Source organism: Mesocricetus auratus, unplaced genomic scaffold (assembly GCF_017639785.1).
Source record: "Mesocricetus auratus isolate SY011 unplaced genomic scaffold, BCM_Maur_2.0 Super-Scaffold_100009, whole genome shotgun sequence".
In the NCBI taxonomy this organism is placed as follows: domain Eukaryota; kingdom Metazoa; phylum Chordata; class Mammalia; order Rodentia; family Cricetidae; genus Mesocricetus; species Mesocricetus auratus.
In genome coordinates, this window is record NW_024429193.1 from 1,823,435 (window position 1) to 1,846,658 (window position 23,224).

Sequence of the window (23,224 nt, forward strand, 5' to 3'; positions counted from 1 at the left end):
GTGAGAAAATCTGCTTAGTGAGTTTATGATGAGAAACGTGTGATTGGGAAAGATGGGAAGTAGTCATGCAGTCTTATTAAACTCTACATTGGTCTGCTTTGTCTGGAGTCTACCTCTTCAGGTAGAGGAACAATGGTTGGCAGACTTTTCTGTCCCCCCCGTCCAGTTCCCAAATAGCCACACAGAGACTAAGTAATTATAAATGTTCAGCCCATTGCTTACACTTGTTACTAAGTAGCTCTTACGTTTTAAATGAACTCATTCCTATGGTTTTACTTGCTGGTGTGTGGCTCGTGGCTTGTTACCTCATTTTGTACATGTTCTGCTTCCTCTGCCTTTGGCTGCCAACCTCTAAGACTTTGCCTTTCCTCTTCAGAGTGTCCTCCTAGTCTGACTATTGTGCCCAGTCTCTTCTTGACCAGCTGTAGGATAATCAGCTCTTTATTAACCAATGAGAGTAACACATACTTACAGTGTACAACGATTGCTCCACAGTATTTCCCCCCTTTTGTGTAATTAAAAAGGAAGATTTTAACTTTATCATAGTAAAATTCTATACAGCAAAAACAGTTATCAGGCAAGAATTACAGCTACAATATCTAGTCCATTTGTATTTGGCAAATTTAGAGAAAATATTTTATTATCTATCTTATCTTTATGAGTCTAAAGCTTTATACCTAGTTAACCTTTTGTCTTAACAAAAAAAGTTTAATTATTTAGTCTTTAACTCCAGAAGGTTGTAATTGTATCTAATTACAGGAACATCTGACTACCTGGACAGTCACCCCAAGTTTTTTTCTAATGTTGGGGCACCCAACTATGTTCTACAAGCCTGATATATCTGATAGACATTTCTGAGAAGCAGGGAATTTTGAAGGACTGTCCTGCCTTGCTTTGGCAATGTTTGGCAGTCACTTTCTTTTGGGTCCTGCTGGTCCAGTTTGGACAGTATATTGTTAGCAACTGAGGCAAGGGCAGTTTTATGCCCACATGGCTAGCTTTTGCCATAAAGGAAGCATACTCCCTACAGAGGTTCTTCAATGACCATCATCCTTTTTTGAAGTAGATTGGTGCTGTCAGGAGCAGATGTGTCTTGCTGTTATGAAAAGCTTTAAGTTATTAAACACCTTAAAGATCATATCCTATAGATATTTTAAGTGTTTGAAGACCATCTATATAACTAGACATATGTTTAACTTGAAAACATACCTAATGTGACAAGTTTGATCATTATAGAAGACTAACTACTAAACTGTATTTTAATACATTACATTTTAAGTGAACTACATAAGCACAATACCCCAAGCAAGAGTAGAAACATACATACAGTATAGCAAAAATGAACTTCAGATTTGTATCAATAAGGCAAAATCCATGCCAATGTTAAATATTTTGAGATTAATAGTTGTTTTTTGGATTAAAGTATTCAGTAGTCTATGCATCTCCTTATCATTCCAGTATCACAAACCCCTCTTTTTCTTTAGAAACAGACCTTTGAACTTAACTCTTCATTTAGCCTTTGATTGCTCATTTGAAAAGATTCCTTTGTAGTCCTGGGTGAGTCTCAAAATGACATCACTGCTGGGGCAACAGTTTCTATGACAACACTCTCTCCATCTTTGCTAACTAAAGGTCAGCACAGGTTTTATCGAGTTTTGGAAATACAAGTATTTTGCAGCTGCGAGATGTGGAGTTGAAATACGCTGTATCTGCCCAAACAATTTGGATACTTAATTGAAAAATCCATGGGCTTGGTTTCTTGGAATGGTTAACAAATTGCTCATGCACCCCAGGTACATTTCTTCTACACAAAATAAATCAAAGTACTCCCGAATTTCTTCCAGCCAGGGCTGCAGTATCACCATGCATCTGAACATTTTCCTGCCACCTATGCAAACACCTTGGCCACTCTGAACCCAGAATGCCGCTACCCTAGGTCTGAACTTGGTTGTAAGTGGCCAACTAAAAATACATTCAGATCTGTTCCTGTTTAAAACAGCCCTGGTTGCTGATACACTGTCCTTTGCCAAGTCACTTAGCCCCGAGGTGATCGGACTGGGGGTCACTGCTGCTTGTAGGGATATATGTGCCTGGGCACCTGTAACCACAGGACTCAGACTTGCCTCTTCGATGCTCTCCCCTATCTCAGCCACCCGCTCCCCAGCCCCCATCCTTTCCCTTTAACCGGTCATGACCTCAACTGGAGCCACACCCAAAAGGCGTGGCCATTTTTACGGGTTCCCCTGGGGCAAATGTATCGCTACAGCTGCTCAGCTGCTCATCTTTATTCTGCGTTTCTGGTGAGATTAGGGTGTGGGTTCACACCGCTCAGGACATTAAATTTCTCCTTTTCCTCCCTCAGCCCACAAGACTTTTGTCTTTCTCATCCGGCACATGCCTCCTCTCAAGTTGGCAGGGCACAGTGGGTTATGGGGCTGATCCACTCTGTAGTCTCCCCTTGCCATGTGTGGATGTCTAGCGAGGTCTGAAGGCCCCTCTTGTGAGACTTCAGCCTGCCCACCCGATCCCAGCCCATGCTCACCTAGGACCCGAGAACTGGCATCATGTGAAAACAGGCACATGTCAGTTTTGCTGTGCGTGTTAGAGCCTCTGCCACCGGTAACCTGGTCTTGACAGTACAGGCCCCTTCACATTCGGAATACAAGGACACGCATATTTTTAAATGGAGGAAATAATATGTCAATAGAGTGACAGAAAGTGAGGATTCTGGTTAGGTTTGAACGGCCCTGGCTTAACACACTGATGCTCGCAGCCGTCTTGCAGAGGCCATGCCAACTCTGCTGGAGGGAAATGGATGGGAGACGGAGGCTTTTAAATCACCCACCTCGCACAGAATAAGTGGAGAAGTTCAGGCCCAAAATTGGTACCTCTAGTGTTAACCTTATTATCCTCTTTTTACCCTTACTATTGAATTATCTGTTTGTCTAGACAAGAAAATTCAATATGGTCTGGGAAGTATTTCACTCCCAGAGAGCAAAGACAGTTCTTGTTAGTCATGTAGTGGGAACGTGTAGTTCTGTTTTCTGTATTTATCCGATGACTTTAAAAAAAATGAACAAAAGGGAGAAAATAAACTACAAATAATCCCTGGAGATGATATGAAGGTGGTAGTGTCCAGCAGGGATCTAAATTCTGGCCACAAATAACAACCTGCCATGGAACTCTCTCTCACCTATGCCTACAAGGAGGGAGAGACAGAAATGAAGAAGGCTGCTCAAAAAAAAATCTCACCATTCTTTAAGAAATTGTCAATGTGTTCTTATGACAGATGCAATTCCCAACGGCCTTACGACAGGAAGTAAAATAGCATCAAAAGAAATGAAAAGCTACTAAGTTTTAAATAGCAGAGTCACCTTGAATGTTACTTTCAAAACAGGACTTGGTCTGCAGCCTGGGAGTGGCACCCCTGTGACCTCAGTACCTAGGGCCTGGGGCAAAGAATCTTGAGTTCATGGTCAGTCTGAGCTACACAGTGAGACCCTGCCTCAAAACAGACAGACAGACAGAGTTTGGAGCTGGGCAAGTGGGCTTGAATTCTAACTTGGTCGTGTAAAGCTACTACTGACCTTGGGAGAGTGAATGGATTAAACCCCAAGTTAGAGACTGATCCTGAAATGGAAACTTCCAGCAACGATCTCCTAAAAAGGTGACAACTAGTGAGAGAGTGTCCATGAAGCATCATCTATTCAATGGGGATTTTAAGTGCTGGGTCATGTGGTGTTAGAGAGTCCCTGTTACCAAGTAATGTAGAGCAGGTTAGATTTCATCCGTTTAGTAATCAAAGAAAGAAAGAAAGGGAGATAGAGGTGAAAGACAGAAGAGACTTTAGGGGAAAAGGGAGGGAGACCTTTTCTAACACCCCATCTGGGAAGGGTATTAACTAGATTTTTATCATCTAAAGGAGGGATTTCCATGACACTGAGTGCACAGCCTCCACACTTTGGGGAAGGCCATTTTCAAGAATTTATTTGCTCATCTCTTGATATTTAGTGTGTGGTGCTGGAAATTGAACCCATGGTCTTCTGCTAGGCAAGTGTTCTTCCTCTGAGTCGCAGCTACAGCCCCAACTATTTACTCAGTCTGGTATCAGTTATCACTGGCTGGTATTGGGCAAGCATGATGGTGACTGGGAGCACAGCAGGGCACATAGATACAGAAAGAACTTTACATATGTGCTCAAAGTGTCATTATTTTTCCAAAAAAAAGCAAACTTACTTGATCCATTCTTAGAACACAGTACACGTCTTTCCAAACCACCGGTTTTCTTTTAAAAGTGGGGCTTGGCATCCGTAAATGTTGTGCTGAAACACAACTGAAAGTTTTGCACCCACAAACTACGAGTCAGATAAGTTTAGCAGTGTGTGTGTTGGACAGCGAGAGCAGCTTTCTGTGTGGCTATCAATGGCTCTCGTAGGCCACCAAGGCCCCAGGAGGAATTGTTGGAGTCCTGAGAGGCCGGGAGAGGCAGCTGATCAAACTCAAGACAAAACTTGGACATGTGAGTGAATTTCAGGTGTGAGGAAGCGCAGAACTGTAAATTGTAACCCTCACAAGCTAGAGAAAAGGAGGCAAAACCGGATCTCTACAGCCTCTGCACCCAGCAATAGCCACATGCCCAGAGCCCTGTGTAAAAGGTTGTGCAAATCTTTCGCTGTCCTCTTTGAAGTGTGTGGCACTGGTCTCCCTACACACTTCAGCCCCTACATGAATAGATGGGCCTGGCTTGGAACCTATCAGGCAGAAGAGACATCTGGCATTTGAAGTTGTGAGATCAACTTGAGCTGAAAACTTTAAACTTCCCACCTTCCCCCGCACGGTGCACTCTTAGTTTAATTCGGTCGTTTCAAATCTGACATAGACAACACAGACGTCTTTCCGTCACACGTTTACAAAATGTTTACTGCTTATTTTATTTTATTTTTTTTACAGAGTATTTTGGAGTCAGATGTCTGATTGCTTTTGAATCGTCTGTCTAGGCTGCAACCACGGCTGGCACAGATTGCTGGGATTTTTTTTATATTCCGTTCCTACACCCCTTGTCTTCTACATCCAATCTTCATGGCGAGCGCCGTGAAACGCAACTGACCCTTCAGTGGCGAGCTGCGTTCTCCCTCCTGGAGTCCCGATGAATTCATGAGTATGGCATATACAAGGACAAAGTAGGGAGGGCCCCAGTCCAGTTTTGCTGAGCCTGTGTAGCCAGGGGATCTTTGAGCAGGGACACTGTGAGATGTGACATACAAAGGCAGAGTGTGATGTGCCTATAAGCTAACAACTTCACAGCATTCTGCCCAGGCAGGAACAGGCCACAGAACATGTCTTTCTCATGGCCCATGGTAGGAGTCAACTGTGCCAGGACCTTGGTCTTGGACTTTTGGTCTCCAGAGTACTGTCAGGCTAAGTTTTGTCTGTTTAAACTACGCATCAGTGCTTTGTCCCAGCAGCCACAGCGAACTAAACACCTTTCCCTCTGAGCCTCGCAGACACTGCTGACACATTGTGGGTCCCTTTCTGTCTCTGCTGTACTCTAAACCAGAATGTTTGCTATAAGTTGCTATAAGGGGATGTCCTTCTGTGTATATGTTGTCTTAGTGGTTGATTAAGTAAAGCACTGCTGGCCAATAGGGAAGCAAGATAGGTGGGACTAGGAGTCGAGGAGGATTCTGGGAAACAGAGGCACAGCCAGTCACTATGTAGGATGCGGGAGACGTAAGAAGTCTGGACCCTTTTCTCTGGTAAGAGAAGGCCATGTGGAAATACTCAGAAGTTATGGGTTAATAATTAAGTCAGAGCTAGCCAATAGGAAACCAAGAAAATGGCCAACAGCTTCATAATTAATATAGTGTTTCCTGTGTTATTTGGGGGTTGAGACAGCTCAGGACCCAGGCAGCTGGTGGGAAGACTACACGTTACAATGAGTGGCCTCAAGAGTCATTCTGAAAACTGAGGGCCATTCTACAAAAGGACATTGTTGCTCCTGGCCTTGGCCTCCCAAAGGTCAAGAAAGGAGGACAAGATAGATTCTCCTCCCCTGTAAGACCCTCAAAAAGATGTTGTAGCTACTCTATGTAGGAGAAACTGTGGCCAGCCTACCCACCCGCAGTTGCCCTGTCCCCAGTGCCCAGGCCAGCCCGTATGAGCATGCCCATGCGCAGCAGGCACTTCCTCCATGAGGCAAACCACCAAGCCTGCCCCAACGCCCCGAGATTGCTGACGAAGAGACACCTGACCCAGAGACACCAGTGACGTAAAGACAACGCAGCAGAGTCAGCCGCCTGAGCCCATAGGACCTTAGGAGTGGGTATAAAGTCAGGTCTAACTTCCTTAATAAATGAGTCTGCAGCACGTTCTGCTACTCACTGACTCCCGGTGCCTGAGTCGTTGGTGCTGTCTCTTCTCACCCCCTTCCCCAAGGGTCGTCCGAGCAACAACTCTATGTATGTGCTCCAATATCGGGAGCCATGAGATAGAGGTGAGAGCCATGCCTGGAGCGAGCAGAGCTGGTGGGTGCTTCAGTGGCATCACGGAATATCAGCTGGAGAAATTTGGGTAGGGGAGTCCGAAGTCTCCTTGATATTGAGGTGAGAGAGGTTGTTACAGATTGGTTAAAAGAGGCATGCAGACATCAAGCCACTCCTTAGAAAACAGAAAGGGAGGCACTGATGTATGGTGTATCCTTCGCACCAGCTGCCTGGGTCCCGCCGCTGTCTCAGCCCCCAAATAACACACGAGACACTATATTAATTATGAAGCTGTTGGACGTTTGTTATGGTTTCTTAATGGCTAGCTCTGACTTAATTATCAACCCATAATTACTAATATATATTTCTATAAGGTCTTATCTTACCGAGGACCCAGCCTCATGCATCCTCTCTTCCCGGGATCACATGGCGACTCTCTTACTCTTGACTACATTTCCCAGAATCCTCCTTGACTCATAGTCCCACCTATCTTGCTTCCCTATTGGCCAACAGTGCTTTATTTATCAACCAATAGGACAGCATATACACAGAAGGGCTTCCCCCATCACACTGAAGACCTGAAGCCTTTCCTGGGGGAATCTGTAACTACCCCTAGCTCCCTGCTCTCAGGGTCACATTTGACAGTGGAGTGGATTTGAGGAGGTTCTCAAACTGAGGCTGCTGATGACCACTATGAGAGACTCTTACTCAGTAAGTCTGAAGTGGGAACTTCCTGCTAGTGCTGAGGTGCCGGGCTAAGGACGATGATTAAAAACCTACTATAGGCCAGGCCGTGGTCGCACATGCCTTTAATCCCAGCACTCCAGAGGCAGAGGGTAGTGGATCTCTGTGTGTTTGAGGGCAGCATGATCTACACATCAAGTTCCAGGACAGTCAGGGCTGTTATGCAGAGAAACCCTGTCTCAAAAAAAAACAAGACAAAATAAACCCCCTGTAATAATTATGTCAAACCTGCCCAATGGGAAAAACCACCTGGGGAGAATTTATCTGATAAAACACAGAATCTCAGACCCCATACCAAACTGACTTACAACCTCAGGAGAGGAAGCCAGGATAATCTTGTCTAACAAGCTGTGGGGGCATTGTGTAAGTGGTAGGTTTAGTGATATCACACCAAACCCCCATGAGATCCTTCTGACATCGTTATTTCTTTGCCTGGTACCAATGTGCTGTGCAGTATGGTGGTGGTGTTATCCAGAAACAGTGAGTGATGTACACGGATGATTTAGGAATGTTTGTTCTTCAAAGACAGCTGGAATTAATGTTTCTACTCACATTTTCATATTTAATTTCTACGCAGCATTCTGTTCTTTCTTTTACTAGCAAAGATCTGTAGGGTGACAGCGCTTGGTTATACTCTGTGTCGTTATACAGACGCATCCGACAGCGGGAAGAAGGCAGGCCTCACCTTGGCGTGTAAAAACCATGGGCAGATCAACCAATGAATCATAATACAGTGATGTGTTCAAGGAAAGGAGCTTAATTAGAATATGCAGGTGGAGTGCTTGCCTAAGTCGCAATCGGGAGGAGGCCTTGGGTTCAATTTCAATCAGAAAAAATAAATGGGCTAGGCTCACAACCAAAGCCAAAAGGTTCCTTGAGGGAGCGGTTCTTTAGCTGAAACCCGAGTTAGGGTTTCCACATGGGGACAAGGAGGGAGCTCCCAGTGTGTGGGGTATGGGGTGCAGGTTACCCTCACTAGGAAACATGATGGAGATGGAAGACTTAGGGTGGTAGAAACCGCCATGGACCTCACTCCTGCTTTGAGTTTTATCCTGAGTCTCACGGCAGAGCAATGCAAGTGTTAAGAAAGGAATTGAGGAACAGAGGTGACTCTGATCGCAGATCCAGAGGGTGATCTGAGGGCCCCAAGGTGAAAAGCCGGCTCCTGTAATCCAGGTGGGGAATGAACGAAGCTGCGATGGGTTCCTGTGGGGAAGACAGAACTCAGAGATGTGTGTAGACCAGAGTGTTCGGCAACCTCGAGGAAACGCGCACAAGCCTGATCTTACCTTCCTTTTCCTAAGGCTTTTCCTTTCCCTCCACATTTCCTTAGTGTGACATTTATTTAATATTGCTTTAAAAAATATGTTTCATATCCTTTACCCCCACAAGCCCTAGCGTCTTCCCCACCCTCCTTAGAACACTCAGTGAGTTATTATTGAGACAGATTGTCAGGTCACGCTTATAAGTCTTCCACATTTTATCATCCTCCTGGATTTAATCTTCGCCGCTGTTATCGGGAGCCTTTGCTGGGCTTCACGCTGAGATTTCAGCGGTGTGGGTTTTTTAGGGAAGATTTCATTTCCTCTCCCCCTCCCTGGGCTGCCGCATTTCAACACTTATTTCCCAGCTCTTGCTTTTAATGTGTAGGTAGAATTTCATTTGTTCTCCCAAGTATTGCTCCACACATATTTCATGCGTAATTCTAAGGCACTCAAACGGATTTGGCATTTCAGCCAAAAATTAAATCCATAAGCAGTGTAAGACCGTCACTGTCAGTCACCAAAGAAATAAAGGGTGACACCCACTGATGTGCTTATTTATGGAACGAATCACTATATACGTTAGCCTAAACCCTTTTAAATTGTGCATTTTTCTCTCCTTATCTTAGATGCAAATTATGTTCCATTTACCCTCTACACCTTGTGTCCTCTGCCTTCTGTGGCCTGTAGGTGCGGCTAAAATTCACCCATGCCAAGGGAAGGCATAAACCTGGGTAAACGTTCACTTACATGTAAGCTTACATTTATTTCACTTTCTGTTGGAACAGTCGCGCCGCATTAAGACATATTTATAATTGCTTTCTATAAGAAGTCTCGTTACAACGTCATGAGTTTGCTCAAACCTAAATAAAGTCTGCCCCAAGTGGCCCAAGGTCAAAGAGAGCACACGTAATGCATACTATGTTGGCAAGCTGTTGTGTGCTGCAAGTTCACTCCAATGCAGGCTACACAAGCTAGTTTATGTCAAGAGCCCTCCAAAACACCCTGTCCTGTGTCAACCTGGTCCCTGGCTCTATGAGGGGGAGAGGGAAAAGCAGCCAGTGATTCAAGTATCAAAAGCACTGTGCCCTTAAAAAAATACCAAGATTAGTGTTGTCTATCTCATAGTATAAAATTGTCTGCAGTTGGAATGGGAAGCTTATCCAGGGAGAGAAAGCTCACTTAGAAACCCCAGCTGAGGCCGGGCGGTGGTGGCGCACGCCTTTAATCCCAGCACTCGGGAGGCAGAGGCAGGCGGATCTCTGTGAGTTCGAGGCCGGGCTGGACCGACAGCCTCCAAAACAATACAGAGAAATCCTGTCTCGTAAAAACCAAAAAAAAAAAAAAAAAAAAAAAAAGAAACCCCAGCTGACTGCCGTCCAATTCAGTCGCAGTATCTTTCTGCTGATAATTGCTGTTTCACTTGGAAGTCTCATGGGGGGTGGGGGGAACGACGACACTCTGCTCTGCCTGCAACTTGGGGAACTCCATCTGGCTGCCTCAGCAGGGCTTCTGCAGCCTCCTTCTGCTGGGTGTTTGTAAGCCCCCAACTTGATGATGACACCCGCCTTTTCTTGCTGCCTCGATTGTGCTTCTCCAGTCCTCTCCCCTGGATGCTGTGAGAGCACCGAATCTGATGTTCTGCGTCTCCGTCTGCTGCTTCTCCCTGTACGCCACTCACGGTCTACTCTTTTACCTTTTATTGCTATGCGCTGAGCAAACCCATTCATTTAGAACCCAAGGCACAGTTCTTGTGGATCATTCTCCGTGCTGGGAAGACAGTAAGCAAACAGCTTAGTGCCAATGAAACACCACACAGTAGCAGCTTAGGAGCTTCAGCTCCGCTCACCTGGGCTACAGCTGGACTCTGCCTTCACCGGCCACTTCTGTGTTCTTGGCCCCAGCAGTGCTGGTTCCATAGGATCACAAGGACCATAAAACCCAGGTCCTGGAAACTCACAGTGAGGTCAGTATTCAAACGCAGCTATGAAGGATGTTAGAATGGGTTTCACACAAGTTACTTTTATGTAAAAAAAAATCCATACAATGAAAACCGAGCCTTAGGACATGAATGACACAAGAACCACTTTCATTTACAGCATGTGCCTAGACATTAAAAATAAGCAAAATGTTTAGTAAACCCCAGACTCTTGAAACACATGAGCACAGATCAGGACAGCAAGGAGATAGCTATGTCATTATAGAAATTACAGTGAACAGAACCTTAAGATACCCTGCCATGACAGCTATCTTAACATGCCTCAAATATACTCCTATTGCGGGTATGGGAAGGCCATGTTATTTTAAATACATTCTACAGCTTTTTATAACTTTCATTTCATTGTTTTAAATTTTTTTGGCTTTTTAAATAAATAATAAAAGAGCAGACCAATTAAAATCTGAATTTTCTACGTCTTACAGACTACTCTAAGTGACTACAAGACACATATCTACATGTACCTGTACAAGGCAACGGATCTACTTTTCTCTTCCCTCCTGGGGAGATTGGGACAAATTGCTTCTAATGAAAGCACAGTCTCTGAACAGCAGCCCAGCTGCTTTCTCCCGGCCTGGCTCTAACAGTAGACTTGCTAGCCTTTTCCCTTATCCTGGTCTCACGTCGCAGAAGCAGCCCAGTGGAATTTTCTTTATCTGTCTTCACTCACACTGGTTTGTGCTGGTGCAAGAGGACACTACTGGAGACTGGACTTCACAGGAACTCACCTCCTCCAGTGCAAACGTCAGAGGTCTAAAGTGACGCAGAACATATTACATGCCATATACCACACAGGACAGGTTACATATACATAACATGTGACGTGTCACACACAGTAGCTTACACATCTGTCATATATTACTAAAGAACCATGCACACAATACATGTAGTATCTTACACAAATATCTCACAGGTAGCTAATGCACACTGTCTTACAAAGACTCCATTACATATATGTGAAAAAGAGCAGGAGTGCACGTCTACACATCTACTCAGCCCATTAATGCTACACAGTCTTATGTGTCTGACCCATAAGCTTCATGGTTGGGTCTTATAACTGGTTTTAAAACTACTGATCAACTCCACTTCTCTCTATGCTATGGGTTGGGGCAGCAACTGAACGGAGCTCGTTTTATTTGGAGGATTAGCCCTTGCTTCAACCTCATTACGTGATGACGAGGGTGTTTGCTGATGATATTGTTGATGAGGGCCTTAAAAGTTAATTCACACACATGCAGAGGGCCTTGGTCGGTCCCATGGAGACTCCCTGACCGCTGGTTCAGAGTCCATGGGATGAGGACCTGTCCCTGGTGCTTACCTGGCTTTGGGAGCCTGTTCCCCATTTGGATTACCTTGCCCAGTCTTGAAGCAAGGGGAGAAGCTGAATCTGCCTTGTTTTGTTCAAGCCCCCTTCTAAATGGAGATGGGGGAGGAGTGGAAGGAGATGGGGAGCAGATGGGAAGTGGAGTAGTAGGGGTCGGGGGGAACTGTAGTCAGGATGTGATTGGAGATGCCATTCTGTAAATCTGTCTCTTATTGGTTGTTGAATAAAGCACTGTTGGCCAATAGGGAAGCAAGATAGGTGGGACTAGGAGTCGAGGAGGACTCTGGGAGAGAGAAACACAGGGAGTCACCATGTAGCTGCCACAGGGGTAAGAAGTCCGGACCCTTTTCTCCGGTAAGAGAAATACTTAGATTAACAACTAGGGAGTAAATACTTAAGTCAGAACTAGCCAGTAAGAAACAAACGAGGCCAACAGCTTCATAATTAATACAGCGTCTTGTGTGTTATTTGGGGACGGCAACCTGGCAGAGCCCAGGCAGCTGGTGGGGAAAAACCAAAGCGGCTGGCAAGGAAAAGGCTTCATTCAACAAGGATGTAAAAATAAATGGAAAAAAATGTTAAATAAAATTTAGAAAAAGATGCAAAAAAGTTAATTTACATGTTGCTGAATCACAACATTATAGCTGAAGTGGGCATTTTGAGTGAATCTAGCCTGCAGTGGATTTATTTCTCTGGACTAAAAGGTAAAGGCATCCTTTGAATCCACTCAGTTTTACTGAGGACCCAAAGCTGCTCTAAAAAACTCAAGCCTGTTTTTAAAAACAGCACCAGAAGTATTTTCTACAGAAACACACTTTATCAGAGTTCAGATGAATCCCAGAAGGGCCAGTCTGGTGTCTGGAAATCACCGTTGTCAAACTTTTCTAGTCGCTGCTCCAAAGTTGCTTTCACAAAAGCAGCTTTATGTTCTTGTGTTGAACTGGGTGTGACTAGATTGCTTGGATACAGACACACACAAAAAACCCACACACAAAAAATCCCAGAAAGTTAGCACACAATTTCCTCAGCTGGACGGTAATATGAGAGCAGCTTCCCACCGAATTCCTTCCTATTATAGATTGCTAGTCCTGCATGTAGGTGTCACTCTGCTGATAATTTACATCAATAGTAACTTTCAAACATGACAACATGGTGCTAAGAGATTTTTTAAAAAGTATATAAGAAAAAGGGATCCAGCCATTCTTTTTCAAAAAAGCACAGAGAGTGGACGTATTTAAGGAACAGTGTGACACGATACTGTGGCCTCCATGTAATGTCAGAACAAGGGTACGGATGAATACACACAGAGATATGAATTATCCAAGGCCTAAGACAGGGAGAGAACACCCGGGAACTGGAAAGTTCTGCAATGGTAAAAAAAAATTGATGACGAGATCTTGCAAATGGATTTGAAGTGGATTTCTGCCCATGACATTCAACCCCAGGCAGCAAAGAAGTCAGTCTGACGTTGAAGCTGAGAGCTCGTGTCAAGTACTTGGGAATAATTCCGAACAACAAACTAATCACTGTCAGTGCTTACTGGTCTAACACGTTGCATAAACTTCAAGGACAGTTTTCAGTTCATAGGAAGGTTATCGTGAGACCTGGTGGTGTGCAATGATGCTTTCTCTGGGGCACAGGGCCTGGTGCGTCGGAGAGTCAGGTCTAACTTTGCTTTAGAAACCCGTAATCATGCTACATCATCCGGCCCTACAAGTGGGATGTCACTGCAGCACATCTCAAGCAATGGCACTTATGGAGAACCCTGAACAGAGCTCTGTCTTGGGAAGATGAAGCAGAAGATGACAGCTCCATAACCCATGGAAGCTGAGTGGCGGGCATTTCTCCGAGGGTGGTTTTTAACCCGCGCTAGGTGATGGCCACTGAACCTCAAATGTGAGAAGAGGGTTGTATGTGTGAATCGGCTAAGGGCTAGGTTAAGACTGCTGTGGAAACAGATTCGAAATAAAGCCCACGGGAGCTGACTGCTGATTCACAAGCCGCAGCGTTTAGTTATGGGTGGACAGGGCGACGACGATGGAATCCTGGTCCAGGATCCTAGGGCGGAACAACACATCTCAGATTCTCATCCCTTCACAGATGAGACCTACACAGGTGACAGCACTGTACACTGAATGCCTAGACGGACACCAGATGTCTGCTCAACTAAGTGACCGGGAAGGGTAGGGTGTGGAATCAACAACAGTGCAGGTTGAAAAAGGAAAAACAGGTTGATGGATTTACAGACAGGTAAATGAGTACTGGATGGGAGCTACTCAAGAACTCAAATGCTCTTTAAAGTTCACTATTCCAACACAGACAAAAATCATTTTGCTTCCTAAAAAGTCACAGACTCGGACGTAGAACAAGCGTCTGCTTACTCATTTTTGCCCCCTGCCTGTGAGGGCTGCCTGAGCACAAATTGAGAGAAATCTTAAGCTGATGGTGATTCAGAAATAAGATTGGACTGGAGCCGTAATTAGCTGGCTATGTCTGGCTTTCCTTTTCATGGCTTTAACTGAGCGTTTAGTCATCTAGCCTTGGAACCGTTAGTGGAACTTGGAAGGCACCCTTTGCTGAACTGCTCCCTTTAAGGGCAGGGAAGCGACAGTGCGATTCCTGAATTGCTGAGGGGCCTGTAACCAGAACTAAGAAACTTTATTTCCCAGCCTCACTGAGAAGGACACAGCTCTGTGGTGTCCCGTGCCTGCTCTGCACAAACACCCTTTGCGCCATGCCCCCCCCATGCGCATGCGGCTTTTTTTGTCTTGTTAAGCTCATAGCTTATTAGGGGGGGCCCTAGCTCTCAACGCATTGATGTTTCGCTGTTGAAAAGGTACACTGCTTTCTCAAATCTCTGTAGGAGAATCAAACTCCTGAAACGCGTGAAGACGGTCCAGCGGCGCTGGAGTTGGAGATGCTGCTGCTCGCTAGCCGCGCCCATGCGGTTCCGCCCCACTCCTCAAGCGCAAGTCTTCACAGGAGCCCGTCAACATCCAGAAGCTCGCAGTACCATAAGAAAGCTCGTCCTGGTGCCTTTAGTGGCAAGAAAACAATTAAAACGTGGGGCCAAAAAGGAGACTCAATCCGAAGTATTTCAGTTATCTTTCTCGGGGTGAAGAGATTCACAGGGATAGCGGGGAACTGCAATGGAACGTCCATCTCGGGGTGTTCGTCATCTGTTAAGACACAGAAAGACAGTGAGTGGGAGTGAGTTTTAACGTGTTTGTGTATAGAGTAAAGTAATAGGAATAAGAAACGTGTATGCCATCTATAGACAAAACACGTGTGTGGAGAAATTAGGTGTGCTTTATAAACAAAGCCAGTTACAGGTACATCGGGCAGACAGCTTGTCTTGCATACAAGTCCCGGGGAGTGCGTAGTCGTGACTTTAAAACACGGAAGAGCGCCGTCGAGCACCCTGTGAAATGCAGCCTTTCTTGCATCGAAGCCAACGACCTCTTCGCCACGTTTTTGAGGCAATGTGCTGTGCTGTTAGAGGGAAGCAACTCGGTGTCTCGCTGACTGAGTTTCAGATCTCTAATCCTTTTAGAAAGCGTTTTGACTGCTCTTTTGACTGCTTGGGGTTTTCAAGAGCTACATATATCACATGTCACAAGCTCCCTTAAAGTCTTCTGAAACTGCCGGGCATTGGCAACGCACGCCTTTAATTCCAGCACTCGGGAGGCAGAGGCAGGCGGATCTCTGTGAGTTTGAGGCTAGCCTGGTCTACAGAGCGAGTTCCAGGACAGCCTCCAAAGCAATACAGAGAAACTCTGTCTCGAAAAAACCACAAAAAAGTCTTCTGAAGCTAAAATAAAATACAAGTATCAGAAGAAGCGAACTCATAGCTGGGTGTGATGACTCATGCCTGTAATTCCAGCACTCAAGAGTCTGAGGAAAGAGAATGCAGAGTTTGGGGCTTTGTCAGGACTGCAAAAAAAAAAAAAAAAGAAAAGAAAAGAAAGAAAAACCCTGTCAAACGAGCAATCACCACCACCACAACAAAACCCAAATCAACTGAACAAAACTGTGACAAGAGCAACAACAAATCCCTCCACATCCGGTCTTCCGATTGCAGTGCCGACAGTTGCCATGGTATCCAGGGTGACTGTAGATCCTGGTTGAGGGAGCTGCAGTGTGCTCCTTGATAAACTCTTAGGTGCATAATATAGTAACTCCCTAAAGTATTTGTGAATAGTCTGAGAATTTCATATTCTACATTAAAGACACAAGAACAAGATTAAAAAAAAAGAAAAGCAAGGTAACAAATGCCTAAAAATTAATGCAATAAATGTACCAGGAAATTGTTTTTTAGTGCAGAGAGAGACTAGAGAGATGGCTCAGCTGTTAAGAGCACGCTCTGCTATTGCAGAGGACCCGAATTCAGTTCCCAGCGCTGATAGTGGGTAGCTCACCATCTCCTGTTGCTCCAGTGCCAAGGGATCTTACGCCCTCTACTGGCCTCTTCAGGCATCTGCACTCACATGTGCACACACACACACACACACACACAGTTTAAAAATGCTTAAAGGAGAAAAGTGTAGTGGAAGGAATGAAAAGGCGTTGTAAGACAGTGATGTTTTTCTGGAGTTGAGGAACCAGAGTACAGCAGGCACCCTCTCCTGGTTTATTGATTTATTTGCTGCAGGGGGGGGATAGTGGGGGGGTTGGGCACCCCTTGAGCATGCTGGGCAAGCACTCCGCCACTGTTCCACATCCCCAAAGTTTCTTATGTTCCCCCTACTTTCCAAAGTCTCCCTGCAGAACCTGGCTGATTGTTTTCTTTTTTTAATAAGGAAAAACTATATTCAACTTTACTTTAAACTTTGAAGACAAGGGTCTGGAAAAATTGACTTGGTGTTAGGATTTCTTGCTGTGCAAGCACATGACTAGAGCTTAGCATCTCAGCGCACAGAGAACAAACCAGGTGCACTATGCACACCCGTGCCCATTCTAGACCTTGCTGATTCCCAGCCTAGCCAAGAGGATATGAGCTGTAAGTTCAGGGAGAAATCCTGCCTCAAAGGAGTAAGTGGAGAGTGGGAGAGAGGGATATATATATATATTGGTTTTACGAGACAGGGTTTCTCTGTATTGTTTTGGAGGCTGTCGGTCCAGCCCACCCTCGAACTCACGGAGATCCGCCTGCCTCTGCCTCCCGAGTGCTGGGATTAAAGGTGTGCACCACCACCGCCCGGCAGGAGAGGGGGATATTGAACGCCCTCTTTGTCTACCACATGCAGATACAGACAGACAGACACACACACACACATGCACACACGCACACACATACAGAGACCCCCTGGGCATATATTCACACAGACACATGCCACATGCACAGACATGTAAACACACTAGCAAAATAAAAAAAATGATTTAAAAAAAGACAGTGTGAAACTAACAAGAGAAGAGGTGGAAATAAGTTGCCCTCTGCTTCCCCTTAATGCTCCGTAACGAGGGAGAGCAGAGCCACAGGATGCCTAGGTGTATGCGTTTGGTCTCACCGATGCTAAATGAAGGACACACATGTATGGTGTCCTCAGAATCCACAAGAGGGAGTCGGGTCCCTGGAGGTGGAATTACAACAGGCAGCTGTGAGTCACCTAACACAGGTGCTGGGAACTGAACCCAGGTCTAGGTGCCAGCGGTCTTAACCACCGAGCGTTTTCCCCAGCTCCAGTCTTAAGCTTCTGCAGAGTCCACCGGCATATTCTTGCTGGTATGGTTTCCAACTTCATAGAAAAAGGCATCCAGTTTCTTCCTTTGAAAAACTGAATTGATTCTCTCTCGGTTACCAAAACCAGGGGATGGTAAACGGCAGAAATATTAAGCTCTCGAGTGCCCACGTTCGTGGGCACACACGGTGTACCGAGAAGAGGTACTTTGCACACCTGGAAAACCAGAGAATGAAACAAAGTGGGCTCACCGGCTTCCCACTTACTTGATAAGCCGAGTGTGCTGCCTTTAAAGACAGTGAAACCCTTCTCTTCGCATCCTCTCTTTTGGGTATAGGTTACAGAGCGCAACCGAGACGGTAGGCTCCGTTCAGTCCACCCATGACTCTGCAGTCCCTGACAGACACATTGAAAGCGGTGTTAAGGGGGGAAGAAATGATGTTCTAAATTTGACAGAGTCAACCCTGCATCTCACTCTTTGCTGCGCTCTGTTTTCCAGAGTGTCCGTTCACTGAAGGACACATTTCACGCAAATCAAATCAAGTCCGAAGGGGAACTGAGAGTGAGCCGGCCATGTGGCAAAGACATTGGGTTCTGGTGTCTAATTAAAACACTGACTCAGTCATAAAACACTTATTATGCATCCTATTATGGGCACTCAGCGACATGATTCGTCACAAGACCAAGCCGGAACCAGTCTCAGCGGGAGGAAATGTTGAAGGGTTTCAGGAAAGAAAGCTACTCTGTCCACTTTGGCTTTCCTGGATTAAAATGAATGTGATGACTTCCAGATGTCTTTGTGTGTGTGTGTGTGTGTGTGTGTGTGTGTGTGTGTGTGTGTGTGTGTAAGTCAGTGGACAATCTTGAGTGCTGGTCCTCAAGTAACTTCCCTTTTTGATGGAGACAGTGACCCTCATTGGCCTGGAGTGTCACCAAGCTGGCCGGGCTAGCGAGCCAGTGAGCTCCAGAAGTCCTCCCCCCCCCCCCGTCTTCCCCTCCCATCTCTCCATCACCGAGATGTCATCACACCTGGCTTTTGACTTGGTTTCTGAGTGCTGGGCGAAGGTCCTCACGATCCAAGCCAGCACTTACAGACCCAGCCATGCCAGCCCTTACGTTTTGATTCTCAGAGACATCTCTGCCTTGGTATCAGTAGGCAGACCTGATCCGGAGACAGAGGCCTTTCCGTCAAGCTGGCATCTCACCTTTCGAGCTGGTCACTCCACATCAGGGCTGAGGAGCCTGGGCAGGGCAGGGAGGTAGAGCTGGAGGTGTAGTTGGGGCGGTGCCCGATCTGTGAACAGACAGAGGTGTCAGAGGATGGAGCTGTGGACTTCTGTTCTTTCCGTCAGACGGCGTTGCCAAAGCCCACACATGACCTCAACGCCGGTCATGGTAAGAGAAAGAAACGTGCTCTAGGTGACCTTCCCAAGACCGTCACACTCCTACCACCAGCTAAAACCTTGAGAGACTCACAATCTGCTTCCTCCATGTCCACATTCGAAATGACTTCTGTTTCTAGAGAGGCCACCTCAGTGCTTGTCCAAGCCTGAATAAAAACGCAGTATGATGTTCTAGGCCTGCTCTTTCCACTGTGTAAGCGGCACTGATTCTCACCACTCTTGGGAAAAGGCTGGAATTCTTACCTAGACATTACAAACCCTGCTTTGTTTGGCCCCTTGCTGGAAGACTATCCTGGGTTTAAACCTTCTCCTGTCTCTATGTCCTCCGCCCCCGCTGGCCATCCTTGAGTGGCACAAATGGTGTCATCCTCTCTCCTCCCTCAGGGTCCTTGCCCTTGGTTCATCCGTGCTCCCGTAAACTGGCCACCTTCTGCTCATCCTACAGACCCCTACCTGAAGACCCCCTTCCTCGTGGCCCCTTGCAGGACTTTCCCCGTTATTTGATGTGTGCTGTTTGTCTCTTCAGGGATTCGTTGCTGGGCTTTATGGGTATGTGTTTGGTACTGTCTGAGGGGGGATCTCACGCGGGAGGAACCTGTCAGCTTGTATTTACTCCTGGGTCTCTGACCCGCAGGCCATGACAGTAAGAATTTCTGGCTCAAACAATGCCACCGAATTGTCCCCAAGTGCCTTCCCTCGGTGGCAGTGCCCGAGTACAGCCTGATTCATTGGTCGCCGCTGAGTAAGAAAAGGCTTCTCACTCTGAAAACATATTCCTCTTTAATGTGCTCAGCAGTAATTTTCTTGTAAGGAAAAAGCGAAATGAAATGAAATTGTCGCCCTAGAAAGAACCCCGAAATAAATGAATTTGTTTTGCTGCCCAGAGTTGTTGACTTAGTCTCAATAAAGTCATCAAGGCCAGCTGGGGCCGCACACCTGTGCGAACGAAACATGTGACATCGATTAGCTTGCCGGGTGAACACTGGGCCTCCCCACTCTGGCTATGTTAGGGAATCGGGTGACTTCATCAGTAAAGTGAGTCTGGATACCTACAGCGTGACATTTCTTACAATCCCAGAGAAAATTAGTGACACAGAAGATTAGTGTGACACTTTCATTCAAACACAACTCTGGGTCAGGGGTCAGACTAGGGAACAAGCAGCATGGTTTTTGTTTTTTGTTTTTTTTTTTTTTTTACCGTTTCTTCTGCAAGGCCTTCATACCCCCTTCCCCGAGCCTTGTATTCTTGTAGCCAACGAAAGCCCTCCTGGCTGGGGTAGGTCCCGGCCTCAACTGACCTTGATGATCTCCCTGTTGCCAGTGGAGTAATGAGTCTGTGATTAGAGCCCCGCCTCAGGATGCAAACATTGGACATTGCCATATTTGTTGATCACCTCCTAGGAGTGGGCAAAGTTTCAGAATCTGGTATCAAACAGCAGAATGGGAACACTGCTGCGTGGGGGCTGTGACAGCATGTACGAGCCCCTGTCTATCCATCCAGGCCCACAGCTCATGCACCAGACATGAACCTGGCATAAGCTGTGGACTTGGAACCGCAAGGTATCAGTGTGAACACACGGATTGTAGCCTGTGCATCTCCTTGGTTGGGACAGCCATCATGGAGGCTATCATGAGTGAGGAAGGGGTGGGTAAAAACTTCAACTTCCCAGTTCCGATGTTAAACTCCCATGAGAAATAAGTCTGGTTTTGAAATGGTTCTATATCTGAGTGATAGATGGATGGTTTAACCTAATAAACAGTTTTTTCTGGTAATGGTTTGTCCTCCACAGTTTTCTCCTCTCAAACACACCCTCTATACCGTTTCTAAGACAAATTCCAGTAAGTCCTAAAGTTCTGTCAGTCTTTGTCATAACCAGATAGAGCTCTGAGATGCCCAAAGGTGCCACCAAGTGGCTCCAGCCATCCCTTCTGTTGTAGGATTTTTGTATGAGCTGAAGACAAAGGATGTGTCTCTGGAGAAACCAGGAAGGGAACAGGATGACAAAGACACCAACAGGGTTTGAAGATTGGCTGAGCCTCACCTCTGCCTGACCTTAGGGACAGCTTGGACTGCGAATGGTCCTCAAAGCTCGTCCCACATGGAGATAAAGGTGCTGGACCTTTCTACTCCAGCAGCCACCAGTATTTATGATCCCTCTGGCTGTGCCTGGCCGTAATCCTCTGAAAGTCACACTGGAGGCACTGAGCAGTGACACATGGTGAGGCCCTGTACAGCAACAGGAAGGTCTCCAGAAAGGAAGCAAGCCATCAGCCCGCACCAGACGCACCTGGTGGCAAGTTATGGTTGGCCGTGACTGGGAAGGCTGCCTGCTTTATGAATGGATCACTCTGGGAAGGGTGTCTCATGAGACAGTCTTCTCTGACCACTGTGATCCATTGTCCGCAGCTAGAGGTTAAGCATTTAGACTATGTTGGGGAGCAGTATTTAAAAGTTCACTAGCATTTTTTTTTGCAGCTGCAGATTGCAGCCCACCAGTTAGAGAAAAGGCGTTCCTTCCTTGCTGTTGTGACAATTTATCTTGATTCTTCATGACTCGGTTTCTCATCACTTACTTAAGAAATGGTACGTGACCTTCAGAGTTGAAGCCTAAAAGATTTTGCGGGCATCTAGGATGTAAGAACAAAGGAACGGTGGCAGAAATGTGGGGAACGTCCTGAGAGAAGGATAATGTCACGTATGAGAGGATCAGAAGGGAAATAGCAAGAGCTAGGATGAGAGACCAGAGAAAGCAGAGAATATAACAAAGGAGCATCATGGTAATGACATAGAGAGAATAAAGAAGAAATCCAATTTTTAAAAAGAGAGTCCTTTGGGACTTGGGGGGCAGAGGCTGGAGACTGGAAAGTGTAAAGGCTTCCTGGAATTTATTTAGGGTAGGGGAGAATTGTAGGTGGAAACATTCGCTTGAAGCCTCCTCTACCTCCATGGTACCAGACTCTTGCTTTTAAATATCATTTCATGTTCAACTCCTCAAATGCACGACCTCCCACAGCACCTCCAAAATGGTACAGTCAACTGCAAATAGACCTTTCAGTCACCTCAGCTCACCGCCACGGAACTCAGCCTTTGTGCTGCCAGGGGACTTCCTAGAGCTAAGCCCCTCCCTGTGGCTTCCGGTAAGCTCATTGGATTGCAAAGTGCTTCCCACACCATTAAATGTAGTCCACCCATTTCTCTCCGAGTGTGAGAACCCAAAGGTTTCAGTGAAGTGTAGCTCACAAAGATATATTAAGGACACTTTTTTAAGAATTCAGGTGAGACACCGAATGCCATCTACCCACGTGCATTCAGGCGAGTGGGAGATCGGCTTCGGTGGCAGCACGGACCTACAAGTCTCTTGCGGACACCTCGACAGGATCAGTGCAGGATCTCCTCTGTGGGTAGCCTGTGGAGCCTGTGGCTGCTGGAGGTTTGACTGAGGGTGATGGGTGCACTGCCTCTGTGGGCTGAACCCTGCGCTAGTCTGTCTGTGAGGTGCTGTAATTAGAGAGCTCTGCCTGCAGACTCATCAGCTAACTTGACTTATTCCATTCATTTGCCTGGTCCTGGCAGCACAGGGCAGACACAGTCTACACCGAGGCCTCAGGACTCAAGTCAGTTAAAACCATTACATTAGCTTCACGTTTCAGAGAGCATTGAGAAGAAATGTGTAGAATTCTCTCCCATCATCTCTAGTCACCTGTGTTCTTATTACAGCCCATTCTGAATATGAATTACGCTCTTCGATTCCTTCCCCGTGCTCTAGCAAGCATTGTTCTAAACATTTTACCCATCTTAATTCACTTAATTATCAACATCTTCCTGTGAGATCTGAGGAAGAAACTATAACACAGAGAAGTAGCCCAGGGCCACCTACAGGATGTGACAGAGTTTGGTTCAAACCACACACTTGTAATTGATACGTTGCCAATGCATAGCTAATAAATCACGGACACATTGCTTCCTCTAGCCCCCGTCGCTGAGTTTCACTCAATGCTAATAAAAGTCGATGTTAGTAACTCAGTATTTTGTTTATTGCCGTTTCTGGTAGTGCAGTTGTCAAGCTAAGTGTGCCTGCTTTGTGGATTAAGCTCTAGCATTCATCAACTTGGCCCTTCTTTTCTATATGAACAACAAAACTTATCTGGAATGAACACATCGTTCTGATGAGGGAATGGTGTAAATTTTATTTGCATGACACGGAAAAGAAAAAATGAGACATTTGGGCAGTTGATAACTAATAACTAAACATACATGATACAGATGGAATTGAAGTGAAGTGTAGATATTTTAGGATGCTGAAATGGGAATCCAAACCCCTCACAGCCAGTGAC

The 23,224-nt window shown here is 46.0% G+C and overlaps 1 protein-coding gene across 1 annotated transcript in view; it reads right to left on the bottom strand.

Annotated features, from left to right (window-relative positions):
- Positions 1–12,954: 12,954 nt before the first annotated feature.
- Ptger3 (prostaglandin E receptor 3) overlaps positions 12,955–23,224 on the bottom strand; it is a 67,823-nt gene continuing 57,553 nt past the window's right edge. The window contains exons 3-4 of the mRNA XM_005083474.4: positions 18,692–18,780; positions 12,955–14,987 (exon numbers count right to left, since the gene is read on the bottom strand). Coding sequence (XP_005083531.1) covers positions 14,984–14,987; positions 18,692–18,780 — 93 coding nt within the window. The 3' untranslated portion in view covers positions 12,955–14,983. The remainder of the gene's footprint in view (positions 14,988–18,691; positions 18,781–23,224) is intronic.